The sequence below is a fragment of the Mus caroli genome, unplaced genomic scaffold (genome assembly GCF_978045245.1).
Source record: "Mus caroli unplaced genomic scaffold, Mus_caroli_1 scaffold_10, whole genome shotgun sequence".
NCBI lineage: Eukaryota > Metazoa > Chordata > Mammalia > Rodentia > Muridae > Mus > Mus caroli.
In genome coordinates this window covers 46,045,150-46,062,848 of record NW_028227265.1, presented here as the reverse complement: position 1 = coordinate 46,062,848, position 17,699 = coordinate 46,045,150, and the positions used below count along the sequence as shown (strand labels likewise).

Below are 17,699 nucleotides of genomic sequence, written 5' to 3'. Positions count from 1 at the left end.
TTTGCCAAGACACCCCCACTCCAAACCATCAGGACACATCTGACCTGCCCACTCCTAGCCAGGTCTTGGACAAGGAGACACATCCTGTATGTGAGTCCTGGCCCCTCTGTCTACCTGACTTCATGCCACCCAAGCTAATTCCAACCATTAGGCCCAACCCACCCTCATATCCTCATTTCTGTCTCAACCAGCTCCATCCATATCAGAGTAAGAACAAAAAAGTCCCCGTGCCCAGATCTCATCACAATAATATAATATCAACAACATGAAAGATCAAGACAGTATCTTCTTCAAAAATCCACCAGTCCTGTAGAAAAGTTTCACAGTGAGAATTTCCTAGTAGAACCCCAAGACACAAAATGTAAATGAACAATTATTTAAAAGTTTAAACTGTTTTAAAAAGACAAAAAAATATTTGGGTAAAATTAAAGAGAAAGAGATTAAGGAGAATAAACACCAGAGTGATGCCCACAGAAACACAAGCATGAGGCATATGGACACGACAAAGACAAGCTAAGACTTGAGAGCAGAATTCAATAAGGAGATAGAAATGCTGAAGAGGACTCAAGTTCAAATGAAGATGTAATTTGTAAACCTGATAGCTCAACTCTAAAACCCAAAGGAAAGCCTTATGAGTAAAATAATCAAGCTGAAGATTGACTATCATGACTCAAATATAAAGTAGAGCATCTAAACCAAAGAAGTAAGGAATATAAAAAATCTAAACATGTGAAACGGATATATAAGAACTGTAGGACACTGTGGAAAAAACAGCAAACCATCAAAGTATTGCCATAAAATAGGGAGAATTATCCCAAGCCAATGGAATAGACAAGATCTTCAGTAAGGTCATAGACAAAACTTCCACAAACTAAAGAAAGATACGCCACATCAACATAAAGAGCACACAGAGCACCAACTAGACGAGAAAAAAATCCCCATGGCATATCACAGTAAAACACTAAGTATACATAACACATAAAGTGAATGGAAATATATATATACACACACACACACACACAAAAGACACATGGAAGGAAAACCCACCTGAAAAATAACTGACTTCTCAGTGGAAACTTTGAAAGCCAGAAAATACTGGAGCAGTGAACTCCAAGGTGTAAAGATCACATAGAACACCGTGCCCAGAAAAACACCCACCGTAACTGAAAGAGAAGGAAACGCTTTCCATGCTGTCTAAAAAACAGTCTAAAATATATATCCAAAAAATTCACACCTGAAGAAAAATAGTAATCAATATTCTGAGCAGAAGAGAGAGTTAAGCATAGCAGAAACCATGGAAAGAAATACAGAGCCATGGTTATTAAAACACAAAGTACTACTGTGAACACAAGTAACACCAGAATTAGTGACATGATGACTACAATCAGCACATATATTTCAATCATAATAATAAATATCAATGGCCACAGTTCTCCAATCAAAAGGCTCAGGTATACTGAATGGATCAAAAAACAGCATCCATCTCTCTGTTGTCTACAAGAGACACATCCTAGCTTTACATATAGGTACCTCGTTGATATCAAATGACAGACAACACTACTCCAATCAAATGGAACCTGGAAGCAAGCACGCATCATTAATCTAATATCTGAAAAAACAGACTTTGAACTAAAACAAATCAGGAGACATAGAGAGGAGATTTCATTCTAGTCAGGAAAATAGTTAACCAAGAAGACGTTACTGTCTAAACATGTACACCGAACTCTGAAGCACTCCATCTCATAAAACATCTACTAATAGACTTAAAGATGCAGACCAACATCAAGCCATTTATTATTTCAATAAGTCACTCTCTTCAATGGATATGTCATCTGCATGAAAAATAAACAGATAAACATCAAAAACAATTGGCATCATACTTAAAATGGATTCAAAGGAGATCTACAGAGTATTATACCCAAACACCAAAAAAATGCACATTCTACTTGGCAAGAAGCTTTTCTAAAGTAGACCACATTCTGGAATACAAAGCAAATCTTTAAAAATTGAAAAGATGGGCTGGAAGAGATGGCTCAGAGGTTAAGATGGCTTGAAGGTCCTGAGTTCAATTCCCAGCAACCACATGATGGCTCACAACCATCTATAATGAGATCAGGCACCCTCTTCTGGCTGTGCAGGCAGAACATTGTACACCTAATAAATAAATAAATCTAAAACTTTTTCTAATTTGAAAAGATTGAAATCACTCCTTGTATCCTATCCGTCCACAGTGCAATAAAACTTAACATTGACAGCAAGCAAATCTCTAGTAAATACACAAACACACGGAGATTAAATAACTCGTTACTGAATGATGAATGAGTTAAAAGAAAAGGAAAAAATAAAAAATAGATAAATAAACCTTCCTGGAACTAAATGAAAATGAAAACACAGCACAATAGAACCCCTGGGGTGCATGGAAGCAACCCTGGCAGGGGATTTACAGCTCTAAGTACAGGAAATAACTGCCTTATGATGCAATACAAAAATATAGAAAAACAAAAACAACCCAAAATCAAATCTAGCTGATGGCAAGAAATCATGAAAATCAGAGTAGAAATTAACAGAATAGAAACAATACAAGAATCAGCTAATCTAAGAGCTTGTTCTTAGAAAAGTTAAAAGAAATTGAAAGACCCTTGATCCAACTAACCAAATGAGAGAGAGGACTCCTGTAGGCTTAGATTTTTCAAGACCTAGTTCATTTAGGGTTCTTAAATGCTTCAACCTCCCTTCTAGCCCACTGACCAGAAGTAGGGGAGAAAAGGGGTTAATAGGAAAAGGATGTTGTAGACCTATTTAAAAGTCGTTCTTTGGGGTGATTTTACTCTTCATTGTCAGAATGCCAACAGTCCAGTTCAATAGCAAACACCAAACACGGATCAGTATTGCTGGCTCGATCCAACAGAAACAGCAAGGCTCCACAGAATCTACATAACTGAGCAGAAGTGGCCAGAATCAGCTAGATTACCACAAGAAGTTCTTTGGCGCATTTCTCTCAATGAAGTGAAGACCAACAAAGATCAGCAAACACCAGAAAAAGTAAGACCAGTGAAGACCAGAGAAGAAGCGACACTTGCAGGGTATAACAATGCAAAAAGCATCGTCTCACTTCTTGTGGTGTTCTATTTATATTCTTTCCAAACATCATGTGCCCTCTCACAAGATAGCTTCCAGAAGAACATCACATGACACAACTGAGTTGTTAAAGAAACCAGAAATTTCCACTTCATATCCCCCTTTCTGTAAAAAAAAAAAAAAAAAAAAAAAACTTTTCTCTAACATTAACAATCTTCACAAAATAAAAACAATTATGAGAACCATAAAACTGAAGCTTTACATCATATTTTTAAATAAGCTGCTGTGTACAATATATCAAATAATAGTCAAACAAAACAACCTTAAATCTCTATCAAGATATTAATAGATATAAGATATAATATAATGAGATATAAGATATAATACAGTTAATCTATGCCGAAGTAAAATATTTTAAGACTAGTACTTTTATTTTTTATTGTTTATTTGTTGTTGTTATTATTAGTCCCTTTTTGCCTCTTTTCCCATCTTTTAGATAGAGGAGAAAGATCCCTGATTTAAACTTTATTTTGTTTCCTCCCTGATCATAACTAATAACAACCACCCACAACACATCAAACAACCCAAAGAATCCATCCCACCTTCTGGGAATACAGGAGTCATGTTCTTACTTGTCTGGAGACAAAAATATCTTTTTGGTACCCTATGAAAATTGTGATAGTGGCCAAATCCCAGGATAGCTAGCTGTATCTTTTTCTGTCCAGACTCTGCATTGTCTGTCTAATCTCTGACTTGTGTAGTCTTTGTGTTGCTCAGTCTCTATGTGATTGATCATTAGGGCTTGCCCTTTTGATCATTTTTTGGCGAGATCAGACTGAGACAGTCTGCGAGAGTGAATCACTGAGCTATTTGCTTTGTGAAGACATTCATGTGTCAGCTGATAATCTCAGATCTAATCTTTGTAAGTTTTGTTGGTAACCATATTTTTTCACTCCCTGTAGATACATAAGCATAATGACATGCCCACTTTAAAACTATTGCAGGTTTCCATTCTAATATCAACACATCCTATGCCATATTGGTTGGCCTAGTTCTTCCGTTGTTTCAATAACCTGGTGTCTCTCAACTACTGTTGTTCCTTTTTCACCAATATTAAGAAAATTTAGAGTTAACAAAACATTATTTAGTAAAAACCTGGGGGCTTTTACTCTCCCTTTATGTTTAATAAGCATTTGTTTATATTTATGTATATGTTTATGCATTTGTTTATGGAACAATTGTCACTTTCTAAAATTTCTTATCCTATGGGATTGTGTGATATACCCATAATATGTTTTATATTGTAATATGCAAAGAATTGCTTCATCTTATTGCATATATATGCAGGAGTATTGTCAGTTTAAATTTGTGCAGGTTCCCCATACTTGCCATTATTTCCAATAACTGTGTTATTACACATTCAGCCTTTTTAAAACTTAAGGCAGTTGACCATTGAAACCCTAAGTATGTATCAATGGTATGATATATGCTAGGAGCCATTCCTGGTATGGTTCCACCACAGATTAAAATCAATGACAGATTTGCTCCTTTAGGCGAGGCCAAGGAGAATTTCATTTTAGAAACGATTCCTGCTATTAATATTCCTTTTCTGATATTATTAAACATATATAACAATCACTAGCTCACCCTTTTGAGCAGATGTCTGCAGAACAACAAAGGTGTACTGTATTATAGGATGCTATATAGACAAATAGATGACTTCTTAATTCTTAATGATGATCCTTTAAGAAGTCCTAAAATTATATTTGTAATTGAGGTATTTTATAATAGGACTGCTATTAAGTCCTTTCTGATATCAAAACTGCAATGATAACTCTGCAAGTATTCAAGTGTCACAAGTTAATTGCTTCTGAGATAGCAAGCAGGCATCTGCAACTTAAGAGCACATGCCAAGAGGTTGTAAAATCATTAACCAAATGTCATAAAAAGAGAACTAATGATTTTCTATAGGAATAAGGACAGGAGATAAAATATTGACAGGGTTCATCTATACAAAATTTCACTAATAACTTAGTCACAGAAGTTATGGTTTTTAACTCTCCATGAACCTGTAGAAACTGGTGACAAATAATGTTTACTCAGATAATTACTCTTAATGGATATGCACATAAATATTATCTGTTGTAAATGTCTTATTTATGTTTGAGCTTCTAGTGAATTTTTGTAAAAAAAAAAAAATTGGGGGGGCTTGGAAAAACCACATGATCTATTCTCCTGGAAAAGGTACAAAAGACTAGGAAAGATTCAAGGATATAACATTTGAGAGAAAGCATTGTAAGTAAGGCACTGAGAGCATGAGCATTTTTATATCTGAGCAGGAGGAGAGAGCAAGTTTAGGAGGAGAATGCAGAATGGAATAATTTAGAAATTATAAGGTAACTTAAAATATTAATGGAACAATGTGCAGAATGCAGAGGGAAAGAGGAAAAAAGAAGAAGCTGCAGAGAGAGCAGGAGCAGGAGAGAGGAGCAGGCAGGCTTCTCCTTACCATGGGACAGAACAGGTATTTTCTTAGTAGCAAGGCAGGCTTAGTCTTATTCTTCTTATGGATTTGGTTTTAGTTCATCTAGCAATAAAGGTAGAGGCTTTTTCTTTCTCTATACAATAAAGATTGGAGCTCAGCCGGGTGGTGGTGGCACACGCCTTTAATCCCAGCACTTGGGAGGCAGAGGCAGGCAGATTTCTGAGTTCCAGGCCAGCCTGGTCTACAAAGTGAGTTCCAGGACACCCAGGGCTATACAGAGAAACCCTGTCTTGAAAAAAAAAAAGAAAGAAAGAAAGATTGGACCTCATTTTTCATCCAGAATGAGTGAATTTTTTCTGCACTGGCACTTGGTCTTTTGCTCCATATACATATGTAAGTATGCATGTATGTGTGTATGTGTGTAATTATGAGATAGCATGAAAACTTGGCCCAGATTGCTCAAATGGAGATTTATGAATGTGTGTGCATGAATCTGTATATGAATTTATGAGTTTAATCCATATTTGCTTGTGTAAAAGTTTTTCCTTCTGTGAATATGATTCTCTTCTCCTGGTTCAATAGAAGTTATTGCTCTAACCCTCCCCTTAGCCTGACAAGAGAGAGGCATTTGGACAAGAGGGAGTAGGCTCTAGCAATTAATCCTTTACTTAATCCCCTGCTGTTTTACAATGAGGTACTAAATGCCAAAGACTTCAGTTTCTGGCCCAAAAGGAATTCAGGCAAGCCAGCTACCGTAGCAAAGTGACTTAGACTTAAAATAGGTAAATGTTTTATTACTAAACAGCAACCCTAAACATCTCACCCCTGCTCACACTCTTCCTTACCTTCAAGAGAGAACCAAGAAGAAAGGAGAATAACTGGGACATGACCCCCAGCAGATATATATATATATATATATATATATATATATATATATATATATATATACATACCTTTGTTTACAAATTCTGCAAAATGAAAAACATCCATCTGCCAGATGTCATTTTTTTTTTGGTAACCCTAGGGTTACTACCAGCAGGTAACCGAGTTTGGTTATATAGAGAACACTTGGAACATTTTTTATTATTTCTTTGGCTTGTTGCAGATGTTTCTCATGAAGCTCTGAGGCTTCTAATACATTTCCTATTAGTAATTGGTAAATTCCCTCATCTCCTTGAACTAATGGACCGGGAAACCTGTATGAGATCAAACATGAGTATATATAATAGATAGTTTCTATTTCTGATGACCTGTTATAACTGTACAAACAACAAAGTTAATTCTGAGTTATCAGTACATATTCAGCAGTCTGTATATGCAAAACTATTCTTCCTGCATGTAAAGAATTAGTAAGTATATTAGGAGATTCAGGATAACCCAATAATACCATAAGGATTGCATGCAACTCTAAGTTTTAAACTGAAGTATATGGACTTTTTTTTTTTTTGTTTTTTGAGACAGGGTTTCTCTGTATAGCCCTGGCTGTCCTGGAACTCACTTTGTAGACCAGGCTGGCCTCGAACTCAGAAATCCGCCTGCCTCTGCCTCCCAAGTGCTGGGATTAAAGGCGTGCGCCACCACGCCCGGCTGAAGTATATGGACTTTTGATCACCTTGCTTATTTTGTCTGACTTATAACATGCCATCCCCATCTTGTTTGCAACTGTGTAGACTATTGGTGCCTCTGGAATTGGTGTTCTCTTTACTATATGTTGAAGAATCCAATTCATTCTTTTTATAAACTATATACGCTTGCTTTTCAGATATCTGTTATTAATTTCTCCCAAGTAGTTACTACAAGCTCCTTGCCAATATTCATTGACCATAATAATCTCAGCATTAGTATGAGGTACTACAGTTTCAGCTGGATCTGTCCCCATAAGTCGGTGTAATCTTATTCTACCTTGTATAATTAATTCAGAACTCTTTTCTATTTTTTACTTTATGATCTAAGAAAATCTATTCCATAAAACTATCTTCCCTTTGCATAATGAGCCCAGTAGGAGAATGAGGTGAGGGTAAAATGACCAGAATACACTCAAGGTTAGGATCAATTCTATCCACATATGCATCTTGCAGCCTTTGTTCTACAAGAGTTAACTCTTTCTGCTTCATACCACCAGAAGTTTTTTGGTGTGTTTCTCTCTATGGAGAACCAACAAATGGAGCTCAATAATACAATGTATGGTGGACGAATGCAAGTGTGTCATTAGCGAAGAATCCTTCATCACATGTTCTTTCACATGCTTGCTTTAGCAAAACATCCTTTCACCTGTGTCTGCTTCAGGAAGACACTCCTTCACATGTTTGCCCCAGCAAAACACTATCCAACACAACTGACTTTCCAAAGAACTCTTACATTTCCACTTCACAATGGTATCTTGTTACTGGACCACTGCTATTCAGAGTGGGTACTGAGAAGGCAAACCTTTCTCTGTTCTGCTCATGCAAGGGTATTGTGAAAAGGCAAACTTTCAAGTCTATTATTATTATAGGCCATGATGTAGGTAACAAAAAGGTAAGGGAAGTCTAGGCTGTAAAGGACCCATTGGTTGAATTACTTTATTAACTGCTCTTAAATCCGTTATCATCCTCCAATTTCCTGATTTCCTTTTCACAACAAACACAGGGGAATGCTATGGGCTGGTAGACTCTTATGTATGTTGAACCTCCAGCTGCTATTTGTACCAGTTGTTCAAGTGCCTATAATTTTTCTTTGGTTATGGATCACTGCTCTTACCACACAGGTCTGTTTGATAACCATTTTAGGGGCAAAGATGTTATTATGTCAGCACTGGCCCCTTTTATAAATTTGGAAACTCAATCCCCTGTTTTCTGACCAGAGGCACAGCTTGTAATTGTGCTCTACCACCTGTATCAGTACCCCAGGAGCATCTACCATAACACCTTTTATTTCCTCATTTGCTCTCCCTGGAATCGAGGAATAGTAATTTGATTACCCATTGTTGTAAAAGATCCCTTCCCCCTAAGTTTATAGGTATGTCAGCCACATAAGGTCTCAACTTCCCTGTTTGCCCTTCTGTGCCCACAGTTAATCCATTGATCATTTTGTCTTATTCATGATCATTTACCAATTCCTATAAACTGCGTGTAAGCCTTCTGTAGTTACCAATCTGGATTCCAAGACTTTGGAGAAATAGTACTAATGTCAGCTCCTGTATCCACCAAACCTTCTATTTCAACACCATTCATTTGTATCATTAATTTAGGTCTCTGATCATTAAGCACTGTTTGCCAGAATGTGTGTTTTCCAGTACTCCCATAAGTCCCTGTCCTTTCTACTGGAGCAGCCTTGCAACAAGGATCACGCTATACCTTGGGGATGACCAAGAGCAATCTAATTGGACTTTGGGCATGCTCAGTAAGAGGGAATCCACGTCTGGCACTGTAGACCTAGCCCCCCACCCATGGAGGAGAGCCAACTACCGAGCTTTCCCTAAACTGGCATAATTCTAACTGCATTCTAAATACTTATCCTAACACACTAAGGTAAGCTCTTGCCCCTCAACAATGCCTGCTTTGCAGCAGACAGAGACCATTACAGACATCTGTATGCAGAGAGCACCTGACCACGGGATGCCCAATCTAACCCAATACACCTACCATGCAACCTGCACACATGAGTGAGGTTCAGGGAACGTTGTGGAAGAAATGCACAAAAGACTGTAAGGGCCAGAGGACCAGGACATCTGCTGTGCAAGTGTCTTCTGCACATGACAGGGAAGCTGCCCACGTGAGACCTGCACAACCACACTAGTTGGTACCTGTTAAAGGAAAATCTCACAAGGCCTCATCCTTAGATGAAGAACTACGGGCAATTAAGAGAGTGGAAGAATCAGAACATGCCAAAGTGGACAAAGAGAAGCCCACACGGCCTCAACCCTACACAAAGAACTACAGGCAACTAAGAAATCTGAGCACGGGAGAGGTGGTACTCCCCTGAGACGAGCTCACCAACTAAGTAATTGCCAAACAATTACTTAGCCCTGAAAACAGACATACGAGTAACACTATATATTTAGGAGTATATATGTATATGCATATATGCATGCAATAATAATGAAAAAGGAGGCCATTTATTTGGAAGACAGCATGGAAGGGTATATGAGAGGGTTTAGAGGGAAAGGAAAAATTTAATTATAAGCTCAGAAATGAAAAAGAGCTGGGTGTGGTGTCACACCCCTTTAATCCCAGCACTCGGGATGCTGAGGCAGGCAGATTTCTGAGTTTGAGGCTAGGCTGGTCTGCAGAGGAAATTTCAGGAGAGCCATGGATACACAGAGAAACTGTCTCAAAAATATAAAAAAGTAGAGGGGAGGGAGAGGGAGAGGGAGAGGGAGAGGGAGAGGGAGAGGGAGAGGGAGAGGGAGAGGGAGAGGGAGAGGGAGAGGGAGAGGGAGAGGGAGAGGGAGAGGGAGAGGGAGAGGGAGAGGGAGAGGGAGAAGGGAGGGAGGGAGGGAGGGAGGGAGGAAGGAAGGAAGGAAGGAAGGACAAACTAACAAAAAAAGAAAGGGAGAGCATAGAAATACAAAAAGACTCTGTGTGTGTGTGAGAGAGAGAGAGAGAGAGAGAGAGAGAGAGAGAGAGAGAGAGAGAGAGAGACAGAGATTCAGAGACTAAGGGAATAGACAGAGAGACAGACAGAGACAGGGAGTGTATAACAGAGATAAGCAAAGACAGAATGGAAGAGTGTGTGTGACATGCTCATAGAGACAGAGTGTGAGTAAGTATGTGTGGGACACAGAGAAACTGTGTGTGACAGAGACAAACAGATAATGAGATACAGGATGTGTGTGTGAGAGAGACAGAGAATGAGACCCGGGGTGTGTGTGAGAGACACCGAGAAAGACAGAGGTTTGTATATCAGACACAGAGAGACCGACACGTGAATTGTGTGTGTGCACATGGAGACAGAGACACAGGGTATATGTCTGACACAAAGACAGAGTGCTTGCACGTCACAGAGACATAGACAAGAAAGAGAGACAGGGAAGGGAAAAGACAAGACATATGTGCTCAAGCTCTGTCCAGTGAAGAAGAGAGGCTCCTCCTGGCTGCCTTCAGACCAAGATGCAGAACTCTCAGCTCCTTCTCCAGCACCATGCCTGCCTGGATGCTGCCATGCTTCACACCATGATGATAACGGACTGAACCTCTGAAACTATAAACCAGCCCCAATTAAATGTTTTCTTTGTTTCTTCACAGTAATAAAACCCTAACTAAGCCACTCAGTTTTAAAGTACTATCTCACAAACACAAGGACCTATGTTTGATCTCAAGAAGCCACACTGTGCTACCTGGTTTTTATGTCAACTTGACATAGGTTAGAGTCACTGTGGAAGAGAGAGCCTCAGAGCCTCAGCTGAGAAAACACCCCACCAGATTGGCCGAAGGCAAGTCTGGAGTACATTTTCTTTCTTTCTTTCTTTCTTTCTTTCTTTCTTTCTTTCTTTCTTTCTTTCTTTCTTTCTTTTTTTTTCATTTTCTTATTTAGTGGTTGACATGTGGTGTCACCCCTGGGGTGTGGCCATGGGTACTAAAAGAAAGCAGCGGGGCTGGAGAGATGGATCAGTGGTTAAGAGCACCGACTGCTCTTCCAGAGGTCCTGAGTTCAAATCCCAGCAACCACATGGTGGCTCACAACCATCTGTAATGAGATCTGATGCCCTCCTCTGGTGTGTCTGAAGACAGCTACAGTGTACTCATATAAATATAATAAATCTTGAAAGAAAGAAAGAAAGAAAGAAAGAAAGAAAGAAAGAAAGAAAGAAAGAAAGAAAGAAAGAAAGCAGCCTGAGAAAGCCAGTAAGCAGCACTCCTCAGTGGACGCTGTGTCAGTTCCTGCCTCCAGGGTCTTGCCCTGTCTGTGTTCCTGTCCTGACTTCCGGTGATACTGCATTCCAGACTGGGAAGTAAAACACTTACCTCCCCAAATGGCTTCTGGTGGTATTTCATCACAGCAATGGAAACCCTAACTAAAATACCATGTAAAACAGACGCCAGGCATGGCAGGAAACCCTAACTAAAATACCATGTAAAACAGACGCCGGGCATGGCAGCCCAGAGGAGATAAAGACAAGAGGATCCCTGGGGCTTACAGACCAGCCCGCCTTGGGGAGCTCTGAACAGAGAAGCTTCAGTGGCTGGGGACTTCACTTTAGTCTGAGTCAAATAAGCTGTCCTGGATGAGAGGAGAGAGCAAGCCAAGAGAGGACACATCCTGACAGACACTTAGGAGCAAGGAAGAGAGTAGACCAAGAGCTTTTAAGACCACCAGGTTGGCTCCACCCTCTGGTTAGGATTTGGCACTATGGACAGACTTCAGTGGTAAAGCCTTCATTTACCATGTTCTAGCCCAGGATCACAAAGTATTCATTTTAGAAGAACAACGACTGGGAGGAGAGCTCAGTCATTACTGTGATTGCTTTACCAACATAAAGAACTAAATTCAGTCCCCAAACCCCATGTAAGAAAACTCCTGGTGTGGGGCACATGCTTGTAATTCCAGAACCACAGACAGGGAGCCCAGTTAAATCTCTCAGGCCTTCTGGACAGCCAGCCTCACCTACTTGAAGAGTTCAAAGCCAGTGGGAGACAGTGTCTCAAACAAGATGGACAGTGCCAGAGTAATGACCCCAGAAATTGACCTCTGACCACCAAATGCACCCATAAGCACACCTACGTATGTGCACCGACAAACCTAGGGAAAGTGTTTGGAAGTTCGAGTGTTGGAAGTGGTAGTGCATATCCGTGGGAGAGCACTTATCTACCATATGCTAGGCCTGGGGGTCTATCCCAACACCAGGGGAAAAAAAAAATTACTTAATTTAAGAAAAAAAAAGGAGGAGGAAGAGGAACGCGGAAGATGGTCTGTGAACCAGGGTGTCCACAGTACCCATGTATACACATGTATACAGCAGGCTTGGTGGCACACATTTATAATCCTAGCACTGGGCAGAGCACAGGGGACGCCGCCACCTCCCACCTCCCCACTTCCACACCTCCCACTCCTCCCTGCAACTCCCTGGCCAGCCTGGCCTTCTAGCCAACTGGCGTTCGCCGCACCCGCTCTGTTTCCTCCACACCGCCAGGGGGTGTCAGCGGGCCAGGAAGCGTTCCACCATTCATCTCTATGACCCCTGCCGCAGCCTAGATGACCCGGAAGACACTGAAGGGGCAGTGCTTCCAGGTGGGAGCGAGGTGACCCCGGCTACTAAAGAAGGGTAAGGCAGAGTAGCCATGGGGGCACACCTGACCCGGCGCTATCTGTGGGATGCCTCGGTGGAGCCTGACCCCGAGAAGATACCCAGCTTCCCGCCGGACCTCGGCTTTCCGGATCGCAAGGAGCGAGGTGAGCTCAGTGCGCAGGCGCGACCGCAGATCCTGCGGAACTCAGCTGCCTGCTTGCAGAGGGTCGGGTCGGGAGGGCGCCCGACCTCCTTGAGTGTGGAGGCTGTGCGGGGATGGCTAAAGCACAAGACTGGGACGAGACAGCAGAGGACGGGAAGATGAAACTGCCCCGGTGCACTTCGTCCTGGGCACAGCGCGGAGCCTAGAACATGTTCTTTGCATCTCCATACATTGTCACTAGTATTTGGTTACGTACAATAATAATACAAGGTTGGGGGATGGAGCGATCATGCTCCTTGTCCTGTCTAGTGTGATGGTGCTGGGGGAGGAACCCAAGGCCTGTGTGTACTCGCACGGTTCTCATTCTTCCTGTGTAGGAAAATCAGAGTGACAGCTCTGGACAAAGTCCTAGTTTGGCACTTGGGATGCCCCAGGATAGCAGAGAGCCACTGGCGCTGTTTTCAGGGAGCCCCCTGGACAAAGCAGCGTGTCCAGGAAGATCTGGGAAGCAAACTTAAGAGTGTAGAAGCACAGGCTAAAAGAGGTGTATATGAGATTGATGAAGCTGGTACCAGGGAGGGACAGAGCCCCACTTGTAAGCAGGGGAAAGACACAAATGACTTGCCTTACCAAAAGGTTATAGTGTTGACTAGAAGATGGCTCAGTCGGTACTGAATCTGCAGAACATTTATCCACCTGACACCCTGCTTTGTCCATAGTCATTTTGAAAATACGGCATTCCCTGGCCGCCTCTCTTGCTTGGCTAAACCAAAACCCTGATAAAAATTCAGCTGGCCCTGCTGACCTGGTCTCCAAGTTGCTTCCTCACTGGACCCCCTTCTTATTTTTGAGTCAGAACTAGTCTCTAACTCACAGTCCTTTCCCTTTGGCCTCAGGAGCACAGAGCTCACAGGCTCAGCGTGCTCAGGGATGCTATAGCCTACATGTTGCTTCTGTAGTTCTTCACTGCCTCTTCATCTTAGGCAAGCTCTTGTGAGAAAGCAAGAGTAGTTTCTGCTCCCACACCCATGCATCCCCAAGCTCCTTCCAAATGGCTTGTCCCTAGCCTGGCGGAATCCCCATTCCAGGTGAACCCCTCCACCCCCCCACCCCGCCCACACACACCTTTATATCCTCCATCCACCCTCTACAATGAAAGGAGCCTGCTCCAGAACCTCTCATCAGGCTCCTGTCTGTGGTTTTGAAACACCCCCACAGGAACATCATGAGTTCCTGGGATGGGTAGCTATCCTGTCTCAAAACCTAAGTATAAAAATCCTGTTACTGAAGGGCTCCTCTCAAGGCTCCCAGCCAGCCCCTGCTCCACCTGTCATTCCTCACCTCTACCTTGCTCACCTCCACTTCCCTGTGCACTCACCGATTGTTCCTCGGCTCCCTTGACTGCCTTGAAGCTGCTGCCTCCTTTGTTCTGCCCTGGAGGCAGCTTACAACTGCGTGGTGTACACCAGTGCTGTCCAGTTGATCTCCAGGGGGAGCCTTAACCTTGAACTTATGAATGACATTGCTGACTTTTGTTTTAGGGCTTTATTAGTGGTGCAAGTGTATGTGAGCACTCGTGTGCATTGACAGCCAGAAGTCTTCAGTGTCCTCCTGAAATCACATCCCCTTCCCTCCCCCAGGAGCCACCACCCCCTTCCACTGACACCTTAATTTTTAAGATAGGGTTTCACTCTGTAGCACAGGCTGGCCAGCCTCTGAGTGCTGAGATCACAGGAGTAAGCCAACAAGCCCAGCCTGGGTTTTATTTTTCTTTTGAGATAGGATCTTGCTGTGTAGCACAGGCTAGTCTCAAAACTCTTACCTCAGGCTCCTGAGTGCTGAGATTGCTGGCTGTACCCCTCTGTCTTCAATGTCTGTCTTACACTCTTTGAGTCTCAGCTCTGTCCTCCCCTTAAGCCTACCGTGCTCACCTTCCCAGTCACTGTCAAGGACAGCTCTACCTTTCCCTGAGCTTAGGTCAAAACCCAGGAAGCAGGAAAGGTGCCTGCTGCCTCAAGGCTTTGGCCCCCTTCTGCCTGAAATGTTCTTGCCCCAGGCATCTGCCCAACTCGCCCCTTGCCTCATGGCCCATTTTCCAGCACTTCCTAACCCTGGTTTTGGTTGGGTTTGGTTTGCCCTCTGCAGTCAGTAAAGCTGCCAGCCATTCAATGACAGTGTGTTCGGCCTACTTTGTGTCCCTCTGAAGAGGGAGACCATCTATTTGCCTGGTTCCCTCCTACATTCCAGCAGCTTAGCAGGCAGCAGTGTGCTGAAGGCTTGCTGCTGGCCTCTTGTGAACTGGAAATGAGAGGCCAGAGCTTGAGTTGCTAACCCAAGCTCCAGGGTGAGTAGCTCTGGCAAGAGCCTGCCTGTGAGTTGAGCCCTGGGCCTGGAGTACAGAGGTGCAGAGTGGAGGGACCAGGTTGGCCTCATCAGCCTACTGTGGCATCAACAGTCAGAAGTGCGGTCAAAGCTGTAAAGAAACAGGTGGCTGCTGCTGGGCTCGGGAGCTCCAGAGAGCAGCACAGAAGGCAGAGAAAGCCCATCTGGGTGACATGCAACCCTGCTGAGGCATGTCTGGGCACCAGGTGAGAAGCCCCAAAAAGGGGACAAGGACCTGAGGCCATGTGAGAAAGGACGGTAGCTGGAAGCATAATGGGAGACAACAGCCCTCAGAGGAAGGCCAGCAGATGATTGGACCCCCCACCCCACCCCAGAGGAAGGCCAGCAGATGATTGGAGCATGCAGTGGCTGTGCAGGGCTAAGGTTTTCCCAAGGCCTCACACAAGCTACCACAGACTTAACTCCAACCAGTTTCTGTGTATTTTTTTAAGGTTCTTTTTGTTTTTAATGGTCTGAATAGACATTTGGACATAAGGGTTCAGGTGCCAGATAAGGGCAGAGAGGGCAGTGGATCCCTGGAGCTGGAGTTATCAGCAGTGGTGAGAGCTGCCCACCCTCCACCCCCCATTTTCTACAGGAACAATATTTGCTGAGCCAGCTCTCTAGCCAACTTGTTTGGTTTGGTTTTCAAGACAGGGTTTCTGTGTAGTCCTTGCTGTCCTTTAGATCAGGCTGGCCTTGAACTTGGAGATCTGCCTGCCTCTGCCTTCCAAGTGCTAAGATCAAAGGTGTATACCACCACCACCACCTCTAATAGAGTATGTTTTAGTGCAATGAAATAGTACTGAGGGCCAGGTGGAGAGGAGATAGGCCTACAGACCCAGCAAAGCAGGTATGTGGTTGAGGGCCATAGTGGGGACAAGGCTGGCGAGTTTCTATTACTAAACACTCCTGAAGGGTCAGGTTTGCCAATGATAGCTCATCTACCCGAGGCTTACTTAACACACACATGCTACGTGGTGGCCTTTTGTCAACATCAGACTCCATACAGGGAATGCTACAAAGTCCGATAAGCTAGTGAGGGACCTTGGTTTGTGTAAGCACGTGCTGCGCTGGCCACACCGGCTGATCACACCGGCTGGTCACACCGGCTGATCCCCCAATGATGCTCCAAAGATGCTTCCTGTTCCCACAGCTCTGTTGCCTTAGTTGACAGCCCAACACCTTCTGTGCTGGGACTGGCATCTTCCAGGGGGGGAACAAAGGCTGAGAGGCCCCAGTACCCACTGAAAAGCTGAAATTCAGGTTCCATTTGGCTTAGGGGCTGGGGAAGGTGAGCTGAGCTCTCTGGAAGACAGCATCTCTAGATGAAGGGACATCAGAGTTCTTTATTGCTGTTTAGGACATAGGGGACAAGGAGTCACCCTTCCTGTCAGGGTGCAGCCATAATCCAAATGGGTTCTGCTAAGCCATACTCTGTGTCTGGCTTCTGTTTGTGCCATGTGCACACTGGGGGTCTGTGGAGGTGGGGCTGGCTGCAGGGCTGAGCCTCACCACTCCCCACAGTGATGGTGGCCACACAACAAGAGATGATGGATGCTCAGCTGACACTGCAGCAACGTGACTACTGTGCCCACTACCTCATCCGGCTGCTGAAGTGCAAGCGAGACAGCTTCCCCAACTTCCTGGCCTGCAAGCACGAGCAGCACGACTGGGACTACTGCGAGCACCTGGAGTGAGCCCGCCCCGCCCCCCCAACCCCACCCGCACGGCAGCCATCCACACCATGGCCACCCACACTGCAGCCATCCACACCACGGCCACCCACACTGCACCACAGCCATCCACACCACGGCCACCTACTCCACAGCTATCTACACCACAACTCAGCTATCCACACCTCAGCCACCCACACCACAGCTCTCCACACCACAGCCACCCACACTGCACCACAGCCATCCACACCACGGCCACCCACACTGCACCACAGCCATCCACACCACGGCCACCCACACTGCACCACAGCCATCCACACCGCGGCTATCCACACCACAGCCATCCACACCACGGCCACCCACATGAGCATGGGAAGAGGCTGGAGCCACCTAGGACAGGGGCCAAGTCAGAATTCCTGGGGGAGGCCTCACCCCTAGCAAGGGCTTCCTGGTGGCTGGAATGAACTCAAGACAGAACCTATGGCACTGAGACCCTCTGTGTTCTGCCCACAGTTATGTGAAACGCATGAAGGAGTTTGAACGTGAGCGGCGACTGCTCCAAAGGAAGAAGCGGAGGGCACTGAAGGAAGCACGGGTAGCCCAAGGCCAGGGAGAAGGAGAGGTGGGCCCTGAGGTGGCCCTGTAGGGATTACCCATCAGCCTGTGGAACTAGTGAAATAAAAGCTTTGGGTCACCTGCCTAAACTTC

The 17,699-nt window shown here is 44.0% G+C and overlaps 1 protein-coding gene across 1 annotated transcript; it reads left to right on the top strand.

The window, feature by feature from the left end:
• The first annotated feature begins 12,727 nt into the window (after positions 1-12,727).
• On the top strand, positions 12,728-17,695 carry Ndufb7 (NADH:ubiquinone oxidoreductase subunit B7). The gene is made up of 3 exons (XM_021170601.3): positions 12,728-12,934; positions 16,843-17,011; positions 17,505-17,695. Exons 1-3 carry the CDS (start codon positions 12,823-12,825, stop codon positions 17,635-17,637), a joined length of 414 nt encoding a protein of 137 aa, XP_021026260.2. The 5' UTR covers positions 12,728-12,822; the 3' UTR covers positions 17,638-17,695.
• Positions 17,696-17,699: the final 4 nt, after the last annotated feature.